The sequence below is a fragment of the Diabrotica undecimpunctata genome, chromosome 4, assembly GCF_040954645.1.
Source record: "Diabrotica undecimpunctata isolate CICGRU chromosome 4, icDiaUnde3, whole genome shotgun sequence".
Classification (NCBI taxonomy): domain Eukaryota; kingdom Metazoa; phylum Arthropoda; class Insecta; order Coleoptera; family Chrysomelidae; genus Diabrotica; species Diabrotica undecimpunctata.
The window spans coordinates 58,900,743-58,924,770 of record NC_092806.1 but is presented as its reverse complement, the minus strand read 5'-3'; the positions used below and the strand labels follow the sequence as shown (position 1 = coordinate 58,924,770).

Sequence of the window (24,028 nt, the reverse complement as noted above, 5' to 3'; positions counted from 1 at the left end):
TTTAACCTAATGACAGTACTAATACGATTTAACACCAAGATGTGTCGTTAATTGTTGTAGTTTCTCAATCTTTGATATAATTAAAATGAATTTATCTCAGTCAAAGTTATTTTCTGCTCTTATTTTGGGGGTTTCGAGTTTGTTTGTTGGGGTTGTACCAAATTGTTTCGCTCAACAAGGAAGACGTCATTGGCCTCTGTTTATATCAAGTTTACTTTGTTTTGGTGCTGGGGTACTACTAGCAACTTCCGTAGTACACATTTTACCAGAAGTACGAGAGTCAATACCAGTGCAATATAAAAACTATGCCGAAATTTTATTCTGTTGTGGTTTTTTTATTCTGTACATAATTGATGAGATAGTTCATTACTTCTACGGTGATTCTGAGGAAGCCAACCTCTTCCACAATCATGGTCACAATCATGACCACCACAGAAGACAGTCACAACAGCTAAAGTCATCGTATGGCACTGCTGAAAGACATAATCTACTACGTGCCGACTCCGCACCCTATAACCCATCGTTTTATAGAACTAGAAGTGATAGTGTGCTGTTTTGTGATCAGCCTCCATCTCAGCTGTGCCACGTTGGTCATCAAGAGCCTTGCCATAATGCCCCGACTGCTAATTTTGGACTTATAGTAGCCCTTTCGATACACGAGTTGCTGGAAGGGTTGGTTGTTGGATTAGAGACGAAACCAGAAAAGGTAAACATAAATAATCATTAAGTAAATGTTTTTTTTAAATTTTATATTATATTTATCGCTACACAACTTGTATGGAGATCAGTCCACTCTGTTGCTCTTAAAAAAATATCTCACTTTTTCTTGAATATTACCTCAAAGAATCTTTTTCTTTTATAATTATGTTACAGCTACTCTTCTTGTGTAAGGTTATAGTGTTCAGGAGTTGATACTCATCGTCCCTAAGATTTCTTTTTTATCAACTTGATCAGAATATATTGATTTCTAATAATTTTAAGCTGATTCCTGCGAAGATCGTTGGGTGGCTAACCACTAACCACAAAAGTATAGTACATTTCAGTGTTCTTTATGTATAGCCACGTGCACATCACAAACTACTTTCAGATTACCATCTCCCTCTAAACATAAAATATTTACACCTTTGTGCAATGTAGTTTAATAATTATTCTACCAGACTATTTTTTATACTTTATTTATTGTATAAATTAGTTCGTGTGCATTTGTCACTGTCGGCTACAAAGGTTAAATTTGTTTAATTACATTTACCTGATTTATTTTTAGTAAATGTGAACCTCATTTTATTTTTAATATTAAAAATTACCTCAAATATTCCTAAAAAAAAATAAAAACTGAAAAAAATTGTTTAAACAAATTAGATGATTTATTTAACAACCTAATTATTTAAATAATACATATTTGTAATGTATGCAAAAAGTACATACAAATTAAAAAATAAACGACGAAATCTATAAACAAGAAACAGAGATACAATTAACAGCTTCTTCCCCCTCCTGCGCTCTCACTAGTTTCAAAGCCGACCAATTTTGAGGACCACAATTTTTAAGCTTTGTGAACGATTCCATTAAAATGCAATCTTTTTAGAATTTTTCATGTTAAAACCATAAAGTATGTTCTTTCAGATGACCCTAATTAAGTTCCTTAATTGTTATAAACAAAGCTGCTATCAATTTATAAAAAAAGCACTAACTTCGTACCAAAGTATCTTAGTTCAACTTTTTTCCTTTTAAATTTGTAAAAAAATTCAGGCTGCCAAAATATGGAAAAATTAGTTTTTTGCAGTAAATGGTTAAAAAGTTATTCTAATTGTTTATAAGCAAAAAATTGACATGTTTTTACCAAATTATTTTGCAATATTTAAAATTATTCTTCCTCATTTTTTTTATAATATTACTGGAATCAATCTTCTTTTAGAATTTATCCGTATGTTTAATAAACCTATTTAATTTTCTGACTTATATTGTTGCAAAAAATTTAATTTGAGATAAATAAATTAAATAACTTTTAAACTCTTTGACCGATCGACTGGAAATTTTGATATTATTTTAAGCACCACAAGACATTGTGTGTAATATAAAGGTTATAGGTTTATTTTAAAAAAAGTTTTTTACATTTATAAAAAACCGAAATTGTTTACTTATTTTTCAACTTTCTAAGCAACAAATAAGGATAGGAACGTTTAGAAAACGCCATTTTAAAGGTTTTTATATGACTTATAAGTTTCTTGTCTTCTCAAATTTGTTTCAAACCCTTTACTTTTAGCTGATAGACGAAAAAAGCGAAAATTTACCGTTTGTTGACCTTAATTTGTTAATAATTAATTCAGTCCAAAAAATCGACTGCAGGAAACATATAGCTTCTTGTTATAGAGGTCCATACTACTCAAAACAACTGTCGGTTGAATGGCCGGACGAGTGTCATAAATAGGGTACTTTTTTTTCTTGTTTTCCTGGTCTATTATGCATTATGCATCATCGTCGTGCTACGACCAAAGTTAATTCTCCATCTTTCTAAGCTTATTTATCTATTGGTTTCTGTTTTTGGCAGCTCGATCTTACTGACATCTTCATCTGATTCATCCCTGTATCTCAATCTTGGTCTAGTTTCCTCGGGTTTTACCAATAGAATACATTAGGCAGAGTAGATTTTACTTGCTCTGACTAGATGTCCTGTTTATTTGGCTGCAGCTATTTCTTCTTACTTATCGTATAGCTCAATGTTCCTCCTGAATATCAGAAATTAGAACGTAGAGGTCAATAACTCGGAAAACACTGAGATATAGAATATCGGACGACAGAAAAAAAAATCTCTGTAACATACAAGATATAGTACGTTGGGAAAGACAAAGAAGACGAGACAGTGGTTTCTAAGTTGTTTGATTAGTCCACAATAAATTATATTTGCAAGCGTTATTCTTCAATTTATCGCGTCTTGTTTCATGTTTGTGGTAACTATTTACCATGCTTCATAGATAAAGAGAATTATTGAATAACTTCAAAATTATAATCAACCAGTGGTGCACCCAGAATTTGACTGAGAGGGGGGTTTCGAATTTTTTTATGCTACCTCCATTTTGAGTCCCTAAAATTTGGATTTTAGTTTAATTTAAAGTACTAAAGATTCAGGTATCTATTATGCTGCCTACCAACTAAGACCACCCTCTCTTACTTATGCGCAGTTGACTGTCGCACGTACTGTACTCCGAAAGTGAGGTGGCCGCTGTAAGGTTGAAGACATTGTTGGAACACTCCCTTCTTTTATCTAGATCTTATATATTGTTCTGAAGCTATTTTCTTGTTGCATTTTAAAGTAATTACGATTTTAATGGGAATAAGCCACAATTGAAGGCAAAAATAAGTTTATTGACATTTAACATTAATTTTTGTAAGGTAAGTGAGCCAAATATTGCCACCTTACCGTTTGGTTTTAAATAAATCGTAAACTTTTATTAATAAATGAAAACTAATTTGAGTTGTAGTAAAGAAATGTATTTTCTTTAACAATATATTTTAATTATATCAAAAAACTAAATAAAGAATACTTTTTTATTGACGTTGCGAATGGCAATATTAGGATTATAGATCTCCTATTATTGCCACCCATGTCAATATTAGGCATTTTTCTACAAAAATTAAATTAAATTTAATTAAATAATATAAACGTAACAAAAATTTCTGAAAAATATAACTTAAGAACAGTGAGCGCAAGTAAACTTTTCTTTATCATCTTTAGTCAGTCCTACACAGGCCTCGTGAATATAACGATAGTATGTACGATAGTAACTATGTACAAGCGCATATTTTCTTAAACGCATAACTGCAAATGTTACAAAGGTAACAATATCAAAATTCTTCATTACTTGATTTTTTTTTGTCGTACTGCTCGTTGCTTTTTTCACAACTTTAATTGGGTTATTTAATTTTGGTATTGGTGCTAACAAATATTTGGTAGCTTGATGGGCTTTACTGTTTAAAGATGGCTTTCTCTTTACGGTGGATAATTTAGTTTTCGGTGTAACCAGCAGTCCTGTATCTTTAAAAGAACTGTTTAAGTATTTGGAGTAAGAAGTTTTTACTTGATTAGACCCCGGATTACATTTTGTTGTTTCTTTTGTGACAGTATTGCCTCTCTATTTATATTTTAATTCAATTAGTGGACTGTCATCTTCAGAGCTGTTGCTCCTCCTAGATCTTTTCATAGATACATCTTATCTAAAGACATCGTCAAGTCATCGGCATCATCAAGACATCGTAAAGACTAAAATTTGATAATAATTCGCTAGTTGAGACAGTAATTAAACGCTTCTTTTTTTTGTTATTAGTTTTCTCTGGCACTTGATATCCGCTTGTACTCGCCTCGTTTTTATATGCGGGCTCAACTGACTTATTAGATCTTCTAACAACATCTGATAAATCTTGGAAGCTACTGTGATTTACTTCATCTTCTTCTCTGTGAGTGATCAAACGTGGTGCAAAGGCAGCTTCAGGTATAGTGTCTGATTTAAACGGCTAAATGCCGGTAAATTCAAAACCGGAAATAATGTTTGATGGTGTCATTGCTTTTAGCTAAAATAGAGTAAAAAATTTTTCCAAGCCTCATTTTGGTAATCGCCTTGCCAGGGTTTGTTGTTAAAAATTGTAGAACTTCTTGGTCCTAAAATGTCTTAAAGCTTTTAAACACTGATTTGTCCATAGGTTGCAACTCGTGTGCCGTGTTGCTAGGAAGACAAAATAAAATTATGTCCATGCGGTTATCTGCCTCAACTATGGAAATAGGTGACTTCAAGGTCCATCTAATATTAGTAGGGTAGGAACAGGGTTTTTGAATGAAAAGAAATGATCAAGCCACAAAACAAATGTTTCGCATGTCGTACTACATTTATTTGTGACAATAGCTTTTGAGCCAGGGGGCAAGTGATCAGACCATTTAGGTTTAAATCTTTGGCCTTTAAATAGCACAAATGGTGGTACAGGTTAACCAAGCGCATTTCCGCAACCTACAATTGACATGTTTTCTCCTTGTTCAGGTGCGGTTAAATGTACCCGTTTTGCTCCCTTTTTAACAAAAATAATTTGTTGCTTATGGATTGTTAATCTGCATCCCTTTTCGTCCGTAATATATATATATATATATATATATATATATATATATATATATATATATATATATATATATATATATATATATATATATTGAAATGATATTATTTAAAAAATTAATTTATAAGTTACACATTAGATAATATTAGATATTTGGTTATTTTAATAAGTTATATACTAGAGAATTTAATAAAAATTATTTATGTGAGGGCATTTTTAAGAAATTAGCATATAATAATTGTAAAAAGTTGTATTTTAATGTTGTAAATATATTTAAGTGAGCCATGTGCATAGGCAACCAACTATACAGTAAGTGACTGACAGAAATTAAGAATTTTAGGAATATAAAGTGGGGTTATAATAATAATGTTAGTTTAAAATGTTTAATTTATATATATTTAATGATTTAAATGTTTATTCTGATCTGAAAAGCCTAAATGTCAACAAAATTATCAATAGAACATTAACGAATTCTCCAGAATGCAGAATTTGACCTTTGTTGACGGTCGAACATTCTGGAAATAATGGTGATGTCTATGGATCCAACATATATTTTTTTTCGAGAACATCCATATCGAAGAAATAGAACTAAATAGAACATGATTTCTTACCAGATGGTTCTGGAACATCCGAAAAGATATAAATACCCGGTGATTTGGATTAGGAGGGATCAGTTATGAGTTACAGTTACTATGAGGCCAGTTTTATTATGAAAGTTAGTAGAAGATAAACTCATTTAGTTACCTAGTGAAGTCAATTGTTCAGAATTTTCAAGACAGTCAATCAGTTACAAATAGTCCAATTGTTTAATATAGTGAGTTAAATGAAGATTAAAAATTATGCACATTTATAATTATACACAAATAATTATTGAAGATTAAAAAAGTATATTAGAAGAATATTGGAAGGAATTAAAATTATATTATGATTGGAGATTAGTATAAATCAACTTATAATAATTGGATATTGGTATATTGAAAAGAAGAATAAATATAAATGCTGTTTTGCTGGTTTGCTTGGTGGTTTATAAATGCTGGTGAAGAAAAATATATCTTAAATTGGTAGAAGCTGATAATTGGAAAAAGTAATTTCACCAAAAACAAGGATAACCGAAGTACGAAGACATTCAGTGGTGATTAGAATCATATAGTGGAAAACAGTTCATTTAGGCATTCAGTGAAAGAAAGGTACAAAATTTTGTTAATATAATTTAGTTAGTGTCATAACAATTTCAATTTTGAAGATAGTTTGTTTAAATTTTACATTGTCTATAGAATTTAATTAGTTTCATAAGAATTTTAATTTAAAGATAGTTTATTTTAAATTTACATTGGCTAGGTTAGATATATATGAGTGTTTCATAATAGTTATAATAAAGATAATTTAAAAAAGTACTTACAAACTAATTCTTTGAGAACCGCGATAAAAACCCTATATATTATATTATTAAAAATACTCATTGCTCATCATTCAAACAAACAATACATCATAACAATATATATATATATATATATATATATATATATATATATATATATATATATATATATATATATATATATATATATATGCTACCAGGTTTGTCAAATAGGTTTAGTTTTTCTATGGTATCTCTCAGTTTATGAAAGAAGTCATCAACGAATATTATATTCATTTTTTGGACTCGAGCCGTATTCATTAGTTGAGTTTTTCGCCTAGCTACGTCTGGGTGGCTGCACAAGAATTACTTAAGTCATATTCTACCGGCTTTATTTGACTCTTTACACCGTAATCACCGGTGATCTTCCAAGATTTCTTACGGGATTATTGTGTTCTGTGATAAAGACGTAGCATTAAGCGAGGAATCTTATAGTGCTTGGCAGCCCCTTTGATTGACGTTCCGTTCGCTATGATTTGCAGCGCCGAGCGTAGATCTTCTTCTGATCACTCAGCTCGTTTTCTTGGCATTCTGCAAAAGAGTTTAATATTCAGTCCCTAATATTGTTACTGGCAATATTAGGAATTATTATAAATAGTAATGGCAATATTAAGAACACATGACGTTCATAAAAAAAATCTGTAAGTTAAAATTTCATTCGAAATAATTCATGCAATTCATAAAATAATAACCACTGAAGTGTACTGACCTAAACTTAATTACAAAAATCCACAAAATTTTAATATATATCTTGCGTAGGGTCAACGGGAAAAACAGGTTTATTTAAAACGCGGACACGAAAAACAAATAGCGAGCTTCTACATCTGATGGATACCATAGACTAAAACCGCCGAATAGAAAACACGTTGCTGATAGACAAATACACTTGCCACAGTTGCCTCTTGCAGCGTCGATACTATCTGTAATACGGGGGTGACACTACCGCACCTACCTTTTTTGACAACGAATTCTGAAGTGGAGATTCAAGCGTCAATAAACTTATTTTAACCTTTCATTGTGGCTTATTCCCATTAAAATAGTAATTAAATATTATCTCTGTCATTGGTCCGGTTTTTTTTCTCTTCTTCTTCTTTCTTTTTAATGACTGCTCGGATGTAATGGTGAACACTATTTCATCCCTCCGTACTTCCCGTCATCTTCACGATCATCTCTCCTGACACTCACAGGGTTCATACCTATTTCTTTATACATTCTGTTTCTCTCCACTGTACATCTATTACACTCCAGCAGTGTGTGAGTAACAATGTCGGAATATTCGCAGTATAGGCATTTATCTGTATCTGTCTTTCTGAACATATGAAGATACGCCCTAAAACAGACACTCTACCCAGTTCCTTAGTCTCGGGATCAGCATCTTGGTCCACTGGGCAACATCTTCCTTGTTATTTCACTCTTCTTGGTCATCTTTCCATTGATCTTTCCCTTTCTTCTTTTTTTTATAGCTGTTGTCAAATGCTCTCTTCTCTCATAGAGATGTCTCTTTTCTACTGCTAACTCATGTAGAGGAACACAACCCGTGATAGCCCACAAGGCCGCCTCAGATACAGTCCTGTAGGCGCATGCTACTCGCAACAGACTCGTTCGGTCTACTTTTGTTATGAGCCTAATATTAAGTATCTATATCTAAATATCACGAAAAATATTATTAATTATTGTGTATTTATACAATAATTATTATATTCTACATATTTAAAGTGGTAATTTAATTATTAAATTAGCGTTTTGGATTTTTTGTATTGTGTGTGAAAGACAAGTTACATTTTGCTACTATTCTTTATTTATTTTTTACTTTATATGCCCTGAGGGGAGTGGGGGTTAACCCCCAAAACCCCCCACCTGAGTGCGCCATAGTAGTCAACGACGTCTAAGTTTTGTTTTATGTTTCTAATTATGTAGTCTATGGGTATCAAACTCAAAAGCTAACTTGGGTCAAATAAAAAATGCTTAACTTTAGATGGGCCGCAAAAAAATGTTCAATGAAAATTAAAAATGTTAAAAAAATGTTCATAGAAAGAAATATTTTTTTTAAGTAGTACATTTTAATAAACATATATACAGGGTGCGGCAGATAAACGGCGAACTAGAAGTATCTCGAGAACTAAAGGTAAATGAATCATGAAAATTGCAATGAAGTAGTTTTGAAGAGAAGACCTATGTACAAAAAGGGTGTACATATGTGAAATTATGAATATAATTTCAGTTAATGAGGACTGTATTACATAGGGCTGGTTCAAATAAATTAGGATATGTGGTAAAAGGTTATACAGATTATAGCAAATTAAGTTTATACAAAGTCTTACCAATATTTTTGCTCCACACACTCGCGGTATTGACAGGCTACACTCGCGGTTGTTTCTCATACGCGGAATCTGTCCGGGTACCGGTTTCTGAACACGTGTTTCGCGGTACTAACACTGAGATCACGAGATAGAGCACATTTTGCGTCTGTACACGATTTAAAACAGTATTTGCGATATTTTTCGCGTAACTGTAAGCGAGACAGTTAGAGTGGAGAAAAAGAGAAAAAAGAGTTTTTGTATATAGCGCGTATACACAGTCCTTTGGCATATTTTCTTCTTATAACCTCTCATATCTTCTCATTTCTTCTCATATCTTCTCATATCCTCTTGATACGGTTATACATCCTTTTTTGAAACTATTTACTCTATTTTTCAACATTTTTGTGCCAATTTCGATTTCTCTTGACCTTTTGTTATTTTTGAGACCGTTTACTACTTTTCAGTAATATAATAATTGTTTTATAGACTCACTACACTGGATAGAAAAAAAAATACATAATAGTACAGATAGAAAATTTTTACAACATTACAGATACAAAAAAAAAGGGAGGAGGACTTCGAAGATCGTTTAGAGACGAAGTAAATAAGGAAATAGAAAGAAGATACCTGCAAGATGGAGATTGGCAGGACAGATGGAGTTGGAGAATACGGTTGAGCTAAGGAACACAGTAAAAACTGTAATAATCCTTAGTAGCATGTGTTTCTTATTTTTAATCGTTCAGTCTCATTCAGTATTTTATTCATCGATAATATAATACTCATCAGAAACATGTGTTAAAATTTAAATACACACATAAAAAATCTAAGGGACATCACCAATATTCCAATTTTTTTATTAAAAACTTCAACACTTTTTTGTTAATATATACATACCATTCGATTTTAAAACTTCTTCTCTACTTATCAAGGTATGCCATGAAAGTTGATCTGTCAATTGCACTGTTTTATTGAGCAAAAGTGACAGCGCCTCAAATTTGTATCATTAATTGTTCCAATTTTTAAAAAGAAAAAGTGCTTCAAATTTTAAAGATAGTCTGTATTTACTTTAAAATTTTACTAAAATAAGATTATTAAATGCAAAGATAGTCATGGAGCGTCGACATTTAACACATTTTTAAACGGTAAATGCTGTGCATATGATTGAGGCTGATCTTTCACAAGCTTATGTTGCACGTCATTTTAACGTGTCTCGGAGCGTGATTTAGCGATTGTGGCGTCGATATAAACAATTTGGTATTGTCGTTGAAAGACATGGATGTCATCAACGTGCAACTACTCCTCGACAAGATCGGTATGTGGTAGGATTAGCTCGTCGAAATGAACATATAGTTGGTAACACTGTAAGAATGCAGCACCTTACTATCCGCATCTTGCACTGGATTTCAATTCTGGATTTGATCTCTTGAGCGTAGTCCCATTGTGAGTTGAGGATAGTTCCGAGGAAAGTGAATCTGTCGACTCTCTGGATCTCTTCGCTACCTGCCATTAGTGCCACGGGATCTAAATTTGCATGGCTAATAACCATGAATTTAGTTTTATTACTACTAAGGTCTAGTCCGTATGTTACGCTCACAGTTCTCACTCGGTCTAGTAAGGCTTGTAGATCATTTAGGCTGGTTGTTAGTAACACAGTATCATCGGCGTAGCGGATATTATTGATGTATTCACCTTTCTCTCGGATTGCTATCTCTAGGTTTGTGAATGGCTTCAGTAAAAATTTCCTGAGAGTATATATTGAAAAGAGTCGGCGAGAGCACACAGCCTTGCCTTACTCCTCTCATGATCTTCACTTGGTCGGTCAGCTGGTCTTCGACCTTGACTTGAGCACGCTGGTTCCAGTTTAAAAAATTAATGATGATCCGAATGTCCTTCTCATCCAATCCTACTTTTTATAGGGCGGCGACCATCTTCTCGTGCTGACAACGGTCAAAAACATTGGCGTAGTCAATAAAACAAATATAGACATCACAACTGACATCGCGACATCTCTGAAGCAGGACTTGTAAAGTGAAAAGTGATTCACGTGTACCCATGGATTTGCGGAATCCAAATTGCATTTCACTGACATTTTCTTCGCATTTCTTGTAAATTCTGGCATGTATGGTTTTAAGAAGAAAAATCTTAAGTGCATGACTCATAAGGTTCGGAAATCTTCGCAGATCGTTTTTTGGTAGTGTTACAAATGTTGACAATAGCCATTCCTCTGGGATATTACCTGAATCGTATATGGCGTTAAACAGTTCAGTTAACTCCTTCGTGCTCACTTCACTCATCACCTTTCTGGAAGGTACTCACAATTTATTTCTGGAAGATTACCTCGGTAGTCCCATAAAAGTTCTTCGATGTACATTTTCCATGTCACCAACTTCTCCTTAACTTTCGTCGCCAGGTTCCCGTCTTTGTTTATGAGAAGATGTGTGTTTCTCCTCTTGTATTGACCAGTGGCTCCTCGAATCTTTGGGTGGATATTTATATGATCGTGTTTCACTTGGAACTCTTCAATTAGTTTACATTTTCTTGCATCATGTCTCCTTGGCTCTTCGTATTTATTTTTTAATTGTTTGGTTGATTTCTTGGTGTTTCTTCGCGTCCCTGTTTCTCATTAATCTTCTTTGGTTCATCATCTGCAGAATGTCATCAGTTATCCATTCTTTATTTTTTACTCTTGTTTTCTTTCCGAGATGTTCTTTTCCCGCATTTAGCATGACGTGTTTGATATAACTCCATTTTTGTTCTACACTCTGTTTTTGTTGTTTAGCGGTTTCTAGTTTTCTCTCATTACATCTCTTACGTTCTGACGAACTACGGGGTCTTTTAGAGTGTCATAATTCAGGTTCTGTTTAGGTTGATGAGTTTCTTTAGTTTGAGTTCTATCTGTCCCACTAATGAGTTGTGGTCCGATAAGACGTCTGCTCCTGGGAAGGTCTTCGGCAAAGTCAAGCTGTTCTTTAATATTTTGTTAATGAGAATAAAGTCTATCTGGTTTCTGACGGTATTGTTGGCTGTATCTGCAGATGACTTCCACGTATAAAGTCGTCTCGGGGAAGTCTAAACTAGGTGTTAGCAATGGTAAAATCTTCTTTCCGACAAAATTGGATAAGTTGGTCTCCCCTTTCGTTTTTATCGCCTAAGCCGTATTGTCCAACGATGTCTTCTATTCTGCTTTTGGCAACTTTGGCATTGAAATCACCCATGGTGATGGTAAGCTCGTTCTTCTTGGTATATTTTAGTGCTTTTTATACAAGTGCGTAAAACTCCTCGATATCCTCTTCTGGTATTTCTGATGTTGGAGCGTAAATTTGAATGATGTTCGTACTAACAGGTCTGCTTTGCAGCTTCATCAGAATGACTCTATCAGAGAGAGGTAGCACGCTGATAAAAGCCCCAGCGACCTTTTTGCTCAGAATCACCGCTACGCCACATACTGCTGCAATCGTAAAAGATTGGTTTCATAATGAGAATATTACACTTTGACCGCGTCCAGCTTAATTGCCAGATCTTTTTCCCATCGAGGATGTATGGAATATGCTTCAGGGACGTATTGCTCTTATCTGCACAATGTTCAAACTAGACAAGTAAAAATGTTCTTTAAAACTTTTCCATGACATTTATTCTTTCTGTTTCTGGAAACTGCGGGTAGATTTTTGGCGCTTTCAACAATTTTGCTAAAAGATTAATATAATAATAGACAAGTACTTCAAAACATTCTTACACAGAATTTGATCCTATTGCCTCAAAACAAAATTCATAATTTAATTTTAAGCATGCCAAGGCGGCGTCAAAAGATTATTAAACACATTTATTGTTAGATTTTTATGTTTTATATTGACTTTTATGATGTACATAAAATGTGACATTAAATTAGTGTACTTCTTAACTTTTCTTTGATTATTTTATCATAGAGAAATCATATTACACTGAAACTAAGATAAAAATATTGCTGATTAATCAGGCATTATAACGATATGTCACTTTTTAAAATCCAATCAAAATTGATGTATACATTAAAAAACTTTGTGTCCCTTAGACATGTTTGATGTGTTGTTGTTTTATATGTATACGAATACTTTTGATATTTTATAAACTAAATTTATTTACTGAATATTAAAAATATTGACTTTATAATTTAGTAGACACTTTTTGTTTTAGGTGTTGCTGCTTTTAGGAGCTGTAGCATCCCATAAACTGGTGATTTCATTTTGTTTAGGAGTAGAATTATCGTCAACTCCATTAATTTCGTGTACAAGACACTTTATTTACATTCTCATCTTCTCGGTGGGCTCTGCTGCTGGTATAATCGCAGGGATGATTGTATCAGATGTTCCTGGAGGTTTTAAGAATGTTGCCATGCCTATATTACAAGTAAGTAGATAAAATACCTTTACTCTTTAGCATAGATATTTATTTTCCCACTTTTATTACATTTAAATAGGTAAATTATAATATAAAAAGATATCTGAAGACCACATAACGTGATTGTATCGTTCATATTTTAAGTGGTAACTCTTTGATTTCAGCTGATAGAAATTGAGTTCCTCTAAAATGTTATTTAAATTCTTAATTACTGTTTTGGCACTAATGTCACTGCATGGGAAGCAAATCGGAATTTGGAATACTCTTCTATTAACGTAAAAATATAATGGTTATTGGTATTCGAAGGCACTGGTCCTTTAAAGTATATACTAAGGCGTTCGAAGGGAGATGTTGCTTTTATAAGCTTCGAAAAAAGCCCTTTATTTTTAAAGAACCTTTGCTTGATTTTAGCACATATGTTACAGTCACGAGTCATCATCTTCGTCATAATCGAAAGAGAATGTGTGTGCTACCCCTGGATGATGTTTTGATGCAGCTGCCATCGTGGTAGCAGCGCAAGAGCAGATGCTCAATAAAGCATTCGCTGCTTGGTTGTCTTTTCCTGGTCGATATACTACATCATATTTATAAGGTGCCAATTTAAGTCGGCATCTTAGTATTTTTCATTTTGGATCTGGCTGAAATGCTTTGTGTTGAACACAAATGTAACAGACTTTTGATCGGTGATGACAATAAAAGGCTTTGCTATAATAAAATGATGCCGCTTTTTTAGACATTCTACGATTCTTTTTCTATAGGAAAATTATTTAGCTCGTTCGAGTTAAGCGATCTTGAAAAAACAATGGGTCCGAAATCCTGACTCTAGGTAGCAGCAATCGAGTGTTCTGAAGCATCAGTTTCAACAACAAATGACAAATTTTTGTTAATAGCGTGAACGGACAACTTTACGACAATAAATTTCGGATTTTCAAAACATAATAAAGCAGCTTCGTTCAACAAAAAATTGTCGACATGAGCTAATGTGTGGACCCTTTTAAATATTTTGAATAATATGCAAACATACTCAATACCCTTCTGAGAGATGCAGTGTCATTTGGTGGAGGTATTTTTAACAAGGGTTGTAGTCTGCTACTATCGGGCTTTATGACAGGGTTTGGTCCTGTCATAAAAAACAGTTATGTCATCAAGGTAGGCGTATGTCTCTTCGAGGTTTTTCTGTGCGTATGAGCCAGTGGATATGGATTGTGCATTGGAAACTGGCTACACCTAACAGAATACCAAGACATTGGTACTTCATAGCGGCTTCAAAGGCTGTGTACAGTTTTCATGTGGAAGTATACGAACCTTCTGGTATGCACTTTGGAAATCTATTGCACTAAAAACAGTGAATTCAGTGAATTGTGATACTTTAGACAATATTTCTTCAATATTTGGTAGTGGAAAAGCATCAAATTGAGTAAACCAATTATTTATCTGAGAATAATTAGTGACAATATGCTTCTTGTGAGTTTCGATTTTGATGATAAGAACTTGCGCTCTCCAATTTGATTGCCTTTGTTCAATAATCCCAGGTTACAAAATAAAAGTACTGCAGGAACTGCAACTGTACTACATACCTTGAATACTTCTTTAGATTCTCCAAATTTAAACTCTAGACTTGAGTGGTTTTTAAGTGGAAAATCCTAGCAAGTTAGTTCACCTTGCAAACCAGTGCTCAGGTGTTTTGAAAGACACAACGGTGAGCTTTGGAGACGTGGGTCAATAGATTTGGGATGGGAGTATATTTAAAAGATTTGAGGGAATTTGAAATGTATCAATGAAAATGAGGAAATTTTGTACTAAATGAAAGGGAGAAAATAAAGGGCGCCACTTAATCCTTTTTCGAAGGGAGAGGAAAACTCTACATTACCCTATGAGATTGGCTTAAGAAGGATAAAAAATAGGCTAAACCTCTAAAAAAACCAATATGCATACATAGTCAAAAAAAAGCAAACACACTTACCTTATAATATCTCTCTATATTTCTATCATATTTAGCTTCATATTAGTTACCAGAAGAAAGTAAGATTATAGGAGAGCATTAAACAAATAATGGCTACAAATTAACCATTTTTATTATTCAAAAGTTCAGCCAGATAAAACGTTTTATAGAATGTTAACAAATTAGCCAAGTAAACATAAATAAAATCAAACAGATAGCAAAAAGACAAAAATACAAATGTAGATAAATCAGGTATTAAGTAAATAGTTCTGAAATTAGGCGGACTACCTTTATAACTGGGTAAAACTGCAAAATGAATTCAATTAGTAAAATTTAGCAAACATACTTAGGCATTACCTCAGTTATAGCATACTATCATGATATTATAGGCATTGTATCTTACTATCTATAAACAACATTTTACATATTAATTAGCTGAACAAAAGGGCACAACAATTCCCTTGGATCACCAGAGCACGGACATGCAAACTGTTAGGCTGTATTTACAAACAAAGATTATTATGAAATACCAAAAAAAATGCAATACCCTATAGAAAAATTTTACACTGCACTAGATATGTAGGTAATAATAGTTAACACTTGTATTTCTTGAATTGACCAGAAAGAAGACACTTAGCGATCTTATTTCCACCATTCGGACAAGTTTTCAAATTAATTTGAGCTTATATCATATTGCTGTCACTGACTAATATTCAACTGAATTAAAACTTATCACTTTATTTTATCTTGGTTTAACTGTTGTACTTTATTCGTAGTACGGTACTACATTATTGATTTTCACATCTCTTTGCTACATGTTCAATTGTGACAAAACAAACTAGCAACAGGCGAAATGTGAACGGTACTCCATCGTGCTCCTACGGCTGTCAATATCGAAGTCCTCGATGACAAAATTCGAACCTCCACATTTCTCACGTCCGCTCCCCGAGAAGTCAAGTCATCGCTAAAAATCCTTCCCCTGCCAGCGTAAGTGGCAAGATTGTTATTTATTTTCTGCAGATGGCTGGTTTCAATCGTTGGATGTGAACCTCCATTTTTCGAGCAGGAGATGTAAGTTCCCTTAAAGTGATATCCTATGACATCTACCGTGTTTCACCACATTTTAGTAATCTATAATAAGTTTATAATAAGCTATCGTATTGGCTAGTTTCAACTACTTCTAAGATGTTTCGACGATGATGGTCCGATTAGACCGAAAACATTTTGGAGATAATTTTAAATGTATATCGTTTGTATAAATTTAATTTTTTTTAATAAAACATATACCATCTTTCATAAGAAGTTTTTACTTCATTTGTAACGTTTTACAAACTATTGTATACAGCCAACCACTGCGATTTTCCATTTTAATTTTTAATAAGCTGTTTATCATTGCTGTTAAGTTGCTTAATTTTCTTCCGTTATTTGTTGTCATTTATTGATTCTTAATTTTGTTCTTAAGCTATTCTCTTGTGGCTTTTTAAGTGTATTTACTATTTTAAATGGGAACTAACCGCAATTTCAGTTTCAAATACGTTAATTTTGACGTTTTGATTTTCATTTCGGAAATCGTTCTCAAAATACAAACATTTGTTTGTTTTGTTACTTGGTAGTACAACAAAATTCTAATAATTTAATTTTATCTGCCTCACTCATATTGACAATTCAGACATATATTATACATTTTACATTAGATGACTTTAAAATGAATTTGTCAATATTTTTATGGTGCGTTCCTGGGACGACTTTATTGAAAGATAGTTCATTCCATTAAATGAATTTAACTTTAACTTGAGAATACTTGTCACAAAAATCACAGCACGGGATTTGTCTTAAAATGACCAACACCCAAGACACCCAACACACAAGCTCCGCCCACCGAGATGGCTGCCCTCCTCTTCTTTTCGGCTGTCATTCTTCTTCTTTCTTATCTGTCGTGTCAATTCTTCTTCTTACTGGCTGTCACAGTTCTTCTTTCTTATCTGTTATGTCGACTCGTCTTCTTTTCAACTCGTCTTCTTTCCGTTTGTCACAATTCTTCTTCTGTCTTATCTGTCATGTTAATTTCTCTTCTTTTCGACTGTCATAATTCTTTCTTTCTTATCTGTCATGTCATAGACCTCCCTGTCCGATGCACATCCACTGCTTTACAGTGATCTTCACAAATCTATGAACGCCTACTACAATGTACAGAGTTCTACTGAACGTACACATCGACAAGGTTCTCACCTCAACAGCCACTACTATATTAATATAGGGTTCCAATGTACTCAAGCATTTGTCGTTTTTTAACCTACAAAAAAGCATCTATGTTGACATAGAAAAATCGTTTAACATAGTGTAATAAGTGATATAGTCGATATAAAAGTGTAAAGTATATATTGATTGAGAAGTGTAGACTATATTTTCATCTACGATAATAATAATTTTCTATTTACCACAGCACAAGTTGATGTTATTTCCGACATAAACTGGTATATGGTATTCGTTTAATATACTTTAATAAGTAAAAGTGTTGTTATAAAAATATAAGGTATACAGTGATGGCGAATTGCATACTACATTTTTTTTACGACAATTTCTATTTAGCTCTTCATAAACACGTATTATTCTAGGTGTAATTAACAGATATATGTTGATATAGAAGAAAAGTTTTACATATGCGTCAGAAAATATATTGCTAAGTTCAGTTCGAACAAAAATTTGTTCCTAACAACCATCATTAGAAGAATGAATGGATACATTGACTTCGTATTTTCGTTTTATTGATTTATTCTTTCTTCCTTTAGCGTTATATTGTATACCTTTCGTACATCTTCTCTCGTGACGTTAGCGCTAGATTAAACACTGTACAGGAGAGAGGGTTAATCTGACGTAGACCGTTGTTGGCAAAGAATATACCTCTTAAGGCGGGGTCCCACCAGTCGCGCTATTCTGCGCTGCGCCGCTCTGCTTCGAGCAGCGCGGAGCAGAACTACACAGAGCGGCGCAACTTTGCGCATGTGATTCTAGAGGAACAAATAAGTTCCAGTTTTTATTTACGCGCGCACGATGGAAACAAAATTAGCAATAGCAAGTGCTGCTGTTATAGTAGTTAACCATTTTTTATAAGAAAAACAAAAGACCCAGAGGAAACGTCGTTATTGGGTTACACCAGTATTTAAAAGTAGACAAGTTTATAATGGAAATAATCTTTTAAGTGATTTAGTTGCAGGACAGTTTCAAAATTTTTTTTCGTATGTCGTTACACGATTTTGAGTACCTGTTTACAATGATTGAACCAGTAATAAGAAAGAGATGAAACAAAGCATTTATCAATGTCTACTGAAATTAAAATGTAAAATTAGCTGTGCCTGTGTCCATTGACTTTTTCATTTTCACATTTTCTCTTCTATATGAAGATAACAAAGACGTCATCTTTGTTTTAGCTTCAGCGACGGAACAACCGATATTGTCTGCAATAAATACCCATGCATCGTATTTCTTACTTTTTATATGATAATTATTTCTTTTCGGATTCCACAATTCCGGTTTGTCTCTGTATGCCTAAATAAGTTTTTCAACTTCTTCATGATTCCACTCAAAACTCATTGCGGAGATAGTACAGAAACACAATAATCTGTAAAAATGGTCTTCAATCACAAACACCGTTCCAACTAAACGCGTACTTTTCTTTGATCTACACTACTTTACCGACAACCAACGGATAATGTTCGTTCTTGTTTGAACTTGCACGGCGCAGCGCTACTTGTCGTTCCCACTAGTCGCTCAAGCTCGCTCCGCGCACAAATGAACCAAAACAAACAGCGCGGCGCAGCGCAGCGCGACTGGTGGGACCCCGCCTTTATGGTGTATGATGCTGTTGGTTTTAAATGGTTAATACAATTCCTCTTTGATTCCTGATAATATTGGTAAAAGTATTGATCTAAACGCCATACTTAAAAATAATTCAATTTTTTAAATCATAATCTTACTTTTGAACTTATATACAGAATACTTTTCAAATATATCTACATTAATTATTTTTGTATATTGTAGGCACTTGCTGGCGGCACACTGTTATATGTAACTGTAAGTGAAGTATTACCTCGAGAAAGAGCTAGATGGCATCAGCAACATGGCAGAAAATCAGCGGGAGTGGTACAACTTCTCTTCGTTTTCCTTGGTTTTGGGCTTATGACTGTGCTTATTAATTACTTAGGTAAGAACTACTTAGTGTTTAGATAATTACTAAAAGACTGTAATGGTCGTATGATCAAACTTCCTAAGAAGGATCATTTTAAATTAAATAAGTTTGTCTGCTTATAATGATTATATCTAAAGGATTTAATTACTTTGACCTAAATATTTGCCGGAGACAGTAACGGTGAACTACCATATATCTTTTTTTTTTGTTAAGAATCAATTTAATGTTTTTAAGATAATAAATTTCTAAAATTCGGTAAATCTAATTGATTATAATGGTTGACTATATATATATATATATATATATATATATATATATATATATATATATATATATATATATATATATATATATTTATTTACTCGTATTTTGAGTACCTATTAGAAACCAGTTCATGAAAGGTTCTTGCTTAGATGAATCGATATGAAGTGGAATGCAAATTTAGATTCCTTATGTCGGTCCATTCATCGTCTGGTTGCTTTGTAAATCGTATAAGGCACATATTTAAGTAAGCATTTGAATTTTGGTTTTAAACAAATAGAAATCTTCGGATATATATTTCATAAATATTATTTCATCTTCTCTATTTATTCTGTTTATACAGGACATTTTGAAAAGAAAATGAGAAATAAGTCAGTAACCTAGTTGAAATTGCAGAAATGTGCAAAATACTTTGGCAAAAATTTAACTGAATGATATGTCATTATGTATGGCAATGCCCATTAGCACTGATGCTCATTATATCGATATTCAGTCTCTCCATTTCATGGATGGTTTCATCAATTTTTCCTGCTTTGTACATGATCTTGACATTGCAGGAGTATATTTTAATAAACTTTTTAGATTTTCTGGGCGCGTCCTTTCCTTTTACTTTGGGTTTCGATAGCTAACGACCTGGCAGACCCATGATTTTGTGTTATTATTCTTCCCTGTCGGATCTAGCACTCCAATATACATGATCAGTAGTCTTCATTCTCAGAGCTGTAGCCATGATATATGTAGGTACAAGAGATATTTATATGTTTCTTAAATGCAGTGGTTTCTCCTTGTCTTTGACATCCTTACGCCGTAGGTCGTAGGTCTATTTCTCGGTTCATCCGCCTGATTGGGTAAGGCTAAGATAGAATAGAAGAGAAATATGCTTTACTGTCATTGAAAATTTTACAATTTTATGGCCAAAGCTTGCAAAAAGTCAGAAAATAACAATTACAATTTACTGAAATTACATAAATTGTCAATATCACAAAATAAAAGATAATAAAATAAACAAGCCATTGCAAAGTTTAAATAAATTGTAAATTGCGTAATAAAACTTTACAAACTAATAAGTAGAAGTTGCTGCATCTTCTTTTCATTGTGCTGTCGTCTAAAGAAGGTTGGCGATCACTTCTTTAGAGCTTCCCTATCTTTTGCAACGTGAAATATCTGTTCAACACTTAGATTAGTCCAGTCTCTACTATTCCTCAGCAAAGATTTCTTCTTTCTTCCCAAGTCTTTTCTTCCATCTACTTTGCCTTGCATGATGACGTGTAGAAGAGAGTGTTTATCGTTTCGAAGTATGTGGCCCAGGTACGATATTTTTCTTAAGTTTTTCCTAAGCTTTCTGCCATGTCCAATTCATCTTATTGGTTGCTGCATATGATACCCACATATAGATGAAAATACTTTAGTTACTTGTATATAAAGCTACTGTAATTTCTTAGTTACTCATTAAGAAACTCTTCTACTGAATATTATGGTCTTTTAGATGGATAGGCTTTTGTCATTTGTAAATAAACATCAAAGGTTGAATTTCTGATGGAGTGGCCGTGATTAGGTCTTGCTGGAAAAACATGTAAGTGTTTACGAATTAAGCAAACAGTTTCTAAAATATATAAAGGGGGAAGCGTTAATTTAATTTAAAAGATTGGGCAGCTGTACTAGAATTCCAAAAAGGAAGACCGTATCGAAGATGAGACTCGAACAAAGAAAAATATGTTATTTTGGAAGATGCTAAATTGATTTTCTTCGAAACAGATTTTATCGCATAGCAGACTGAGGCTAGTTTCTTACCTAAAAAATTCATATGAAGAGACCATTTAAGGTCGCTGTCTTTAAAAATACCAAGAAATTTTAGAGAAGTAACGATACTGATCTGGCTGTTTTGGTGGACCAGGTTTTTATTGTAAGTAAATCGGAAGTTATAGTTGCATAAAGGGTTGCAATATTAGACTTGCTCCAGGTGATACTGGTATCATCAGTAAAAAGAAAAAATTTTTTCCATCGATTTTTAAATTAGTGATGTCTTTTCTAAAGATAAGGAAAAATAGAGGACCCAATACTGAACCTTGCGGAACTCCACATACAATGCTTTTGTGACTAGAGTAAGTATCATTTGCTCTATCCAGTTGTTTCCTATTCCCCAAGTAAGATTAAAACCCAATCAAAGAAATATCTCAAATACCGTAGAAATTTAGGTTTTTTATCAAAATGTGATTTGCACAATCAAAAGCTTTAGCACAGTCACAAAAACAGTAACAGTGTAAAGATTATTATTTAGTGCCTGGTAAACCTCATGTAGCACAGAAAACATAGTATCGCTGGTACATTTATTAGATAAAAAGCCCAACTGATTTTGTGATAAAATGTTGTTTTCAACTAGAAGGGACATAAGTCGGGCATTTATATGTCCCTTAATAATTTTGGATAGTACCGATGGTATGGCAATATGTATATAGTTGCAGGCATTAGATTTTTCAAGATTCTTATAAAGAGGAATAATAATGTCTGTTTTTAGCCACTCTGGAAATGTACCTTTTTCAACGGAATCATTAATTAGTGAGACCAGGACTTTTTCGGGAGATTTGAGAAAAATTTTATGGATAGTCCATCGGTACTATAGGAAGATTTGCTTTGGATATCATTGATTGCTTGGATCAGTTCAGATTTATCAAATGGTCTTATAAAGAATGAATTCGAGACCTTTTTTAAATTGGGGAGATAAGAAATGGAATCTTGCTGTGGCAAAATAGTTGATGTTATATTTTTACTCACACTAACGAAGTATTCATTTAGATTTTCAGGGTTTGCAACACTTTTAGAGCTGCCTAGATGATTTTGATAGTGCGCTTTTTTAGCTATTTTGATAAGTTTTAGAGAGGTTTCTCTGTATTTGGTGATATATTCAATGACAGACGTAGTGACGACAGTGTATTAAAAAATACTAAGAACTTGTTTTCTTAGATTTTTTTTAGGGCTAGCCAAGGGAACTCTAAGCATTTGTTATGCAAGTAAGCTTATCATGAGCCTGATTTTAATGCCGATGGTTATTTCGTAACTTGTTCAGATTGTCTTTAATTTTTTAATATACCACTTTAATGTAGAGTAAAAAAAAACCTAAAGAAATAATATTTGCTGCTACTAGAAGTGATAGTAATGAATATTGTACTAAAAGTACTCAATGTTCAAGTATATCCTTTAATCTCTTTTATGTTCGTTTTCAGTCATAAAGGTTTTTTAATTTTCAGACTAAGAGAAGAGGCATTAACTAAGTATAGCATTAGAAAAATTGTTAACCGACAATGACGAATGGTTGCTCAGCATACTTTTGACAAGTGAAGTTATGGTACAAATGTAACTTTTAAGATGTTACAAAAATGAAATTTTCAAATTATGACTGAAACCTGACATATATGTTTTCAGAGTAATTCTGTATTTAATATAAATAAATGGGTACTCTAATTTTACGAGATGTTTTCTTCTTAATTTTACCCTATGCCTCCAATGTATATATACACACACACATATATATATATATATATATATATATATATATATATATAAAATTATTATTTTATTGGGAATAAGCCACAATTATTTAAGTTTAAATAAGTTTATTTTTGACGTTTCAATTTCCACTTTGGAAATCTTTCTCAAATTACAAAACATTAATAAATTAGACATATTTTGTTTTTTAATAAATACTTTTTGAATAATTCTTCTAATTTAATTTTATCTGACTCATTTATATCGAGAATTCAGACATATATTATACATTTTAAAGTAGACGACTTTAATTGTCAATATTGTGAGTTGCGTTTTAGGGACGACTTTATTGTAAGATAGTTCATTCGATTACATGAAATCAACTTTAAGTTGAGAGTACCTGTTAGAAAAATTATAGCATGTGATTCGTCTTTAAAAAGACGACCACATTCAATGATAAAAGTAAAATTCTCCTGTTAGTGATTCCATAGTAAATCATGAGGAAAAAACCTCATAGTACTATCCCGTCCTCTTCTCTGGGGTTGCCACATCATCGTTTTTTTAGGCAATCTTTCGTCCCCCATTCGGCTCACATGCCCATACCATATGAGCTGTTTTCACTCAATATCCTCAACTATAGTGTCCTCTATACCCATTTGTTGTTGTTTTATCACTTCATTCCGTATTCTGTCGGCTCTTGATATTCTCATCGATCTTCTGATGGCATCCATTTCCGTGGCTTCGACCTTTTTCTTATATTTTTCGGTTATTCTCCATGTCTCAGCTCCATAAAGTAGGCTAGTTTTAACCATTGTCTCATAGATGTTCCATTTTCTTTTCTTTGATATTTATTTACTCCATAGAATTCCGTTCAAACATGCTATAGCTCTTCGTGCTTGTACAATTCGATGTTCTATTTCTCGTTCGTCTTTTCCACTACGGTCGAAGATGACGCCCAGGTATTT

The 24,028-nt window shown here is 33.0% G+C and overlaps 1 protein-coding gene across 1 annotated transcript; it reads left to right on the top strand.

Moving 5' to 3' along the window:
* Zip88E (Zinc/iron regulated transporter-related protein 88E) lies at positions 1-23,044 on the top strand. Its single transcript, XM_072527941.1, has 4 exons — positions 1-706; positions 12,988-13,200; positions 19,172-19,334; positions 22,826-23,044. The coding sequence occupies exons 1-4, from the start codon at positions 86-88 to the stop codon at positions 22,828-22,830; spliced, it is 1,002 nt and encodes a 333-aa protein (XP_072384042.1). The 5' UTR covers positions 1-85; the 3' UTR covers positions 22,831-23,044.
* Positions 23,045-24,028: the final 984 nt, after the last annotated feature.

Bases quoted from the DNA above. Each gene is read 5' to 3' on its own strand.
- Zip88E (XM_072527941.1), top strand. From the start codon at position 86: ATGAATTTATCTCAGTCAAAGTTATTTTCTGCTCTTATTTTGGGGGTT. The intron at 707-12,987 runs GTAAACATAAAT...TTTTTGTTTTAG, and splicing joins TAGAGACGAAACCAGAAAAG to GTGTTGCTGCTTTTAGGAGC. The intron at 13,201-19,171 runs GTAAGTAGATAA...TGTATATTGTAG, and splicing joins TTGCCATGCCTATATTACAA to GCACTTGCTGGCGGCACACT.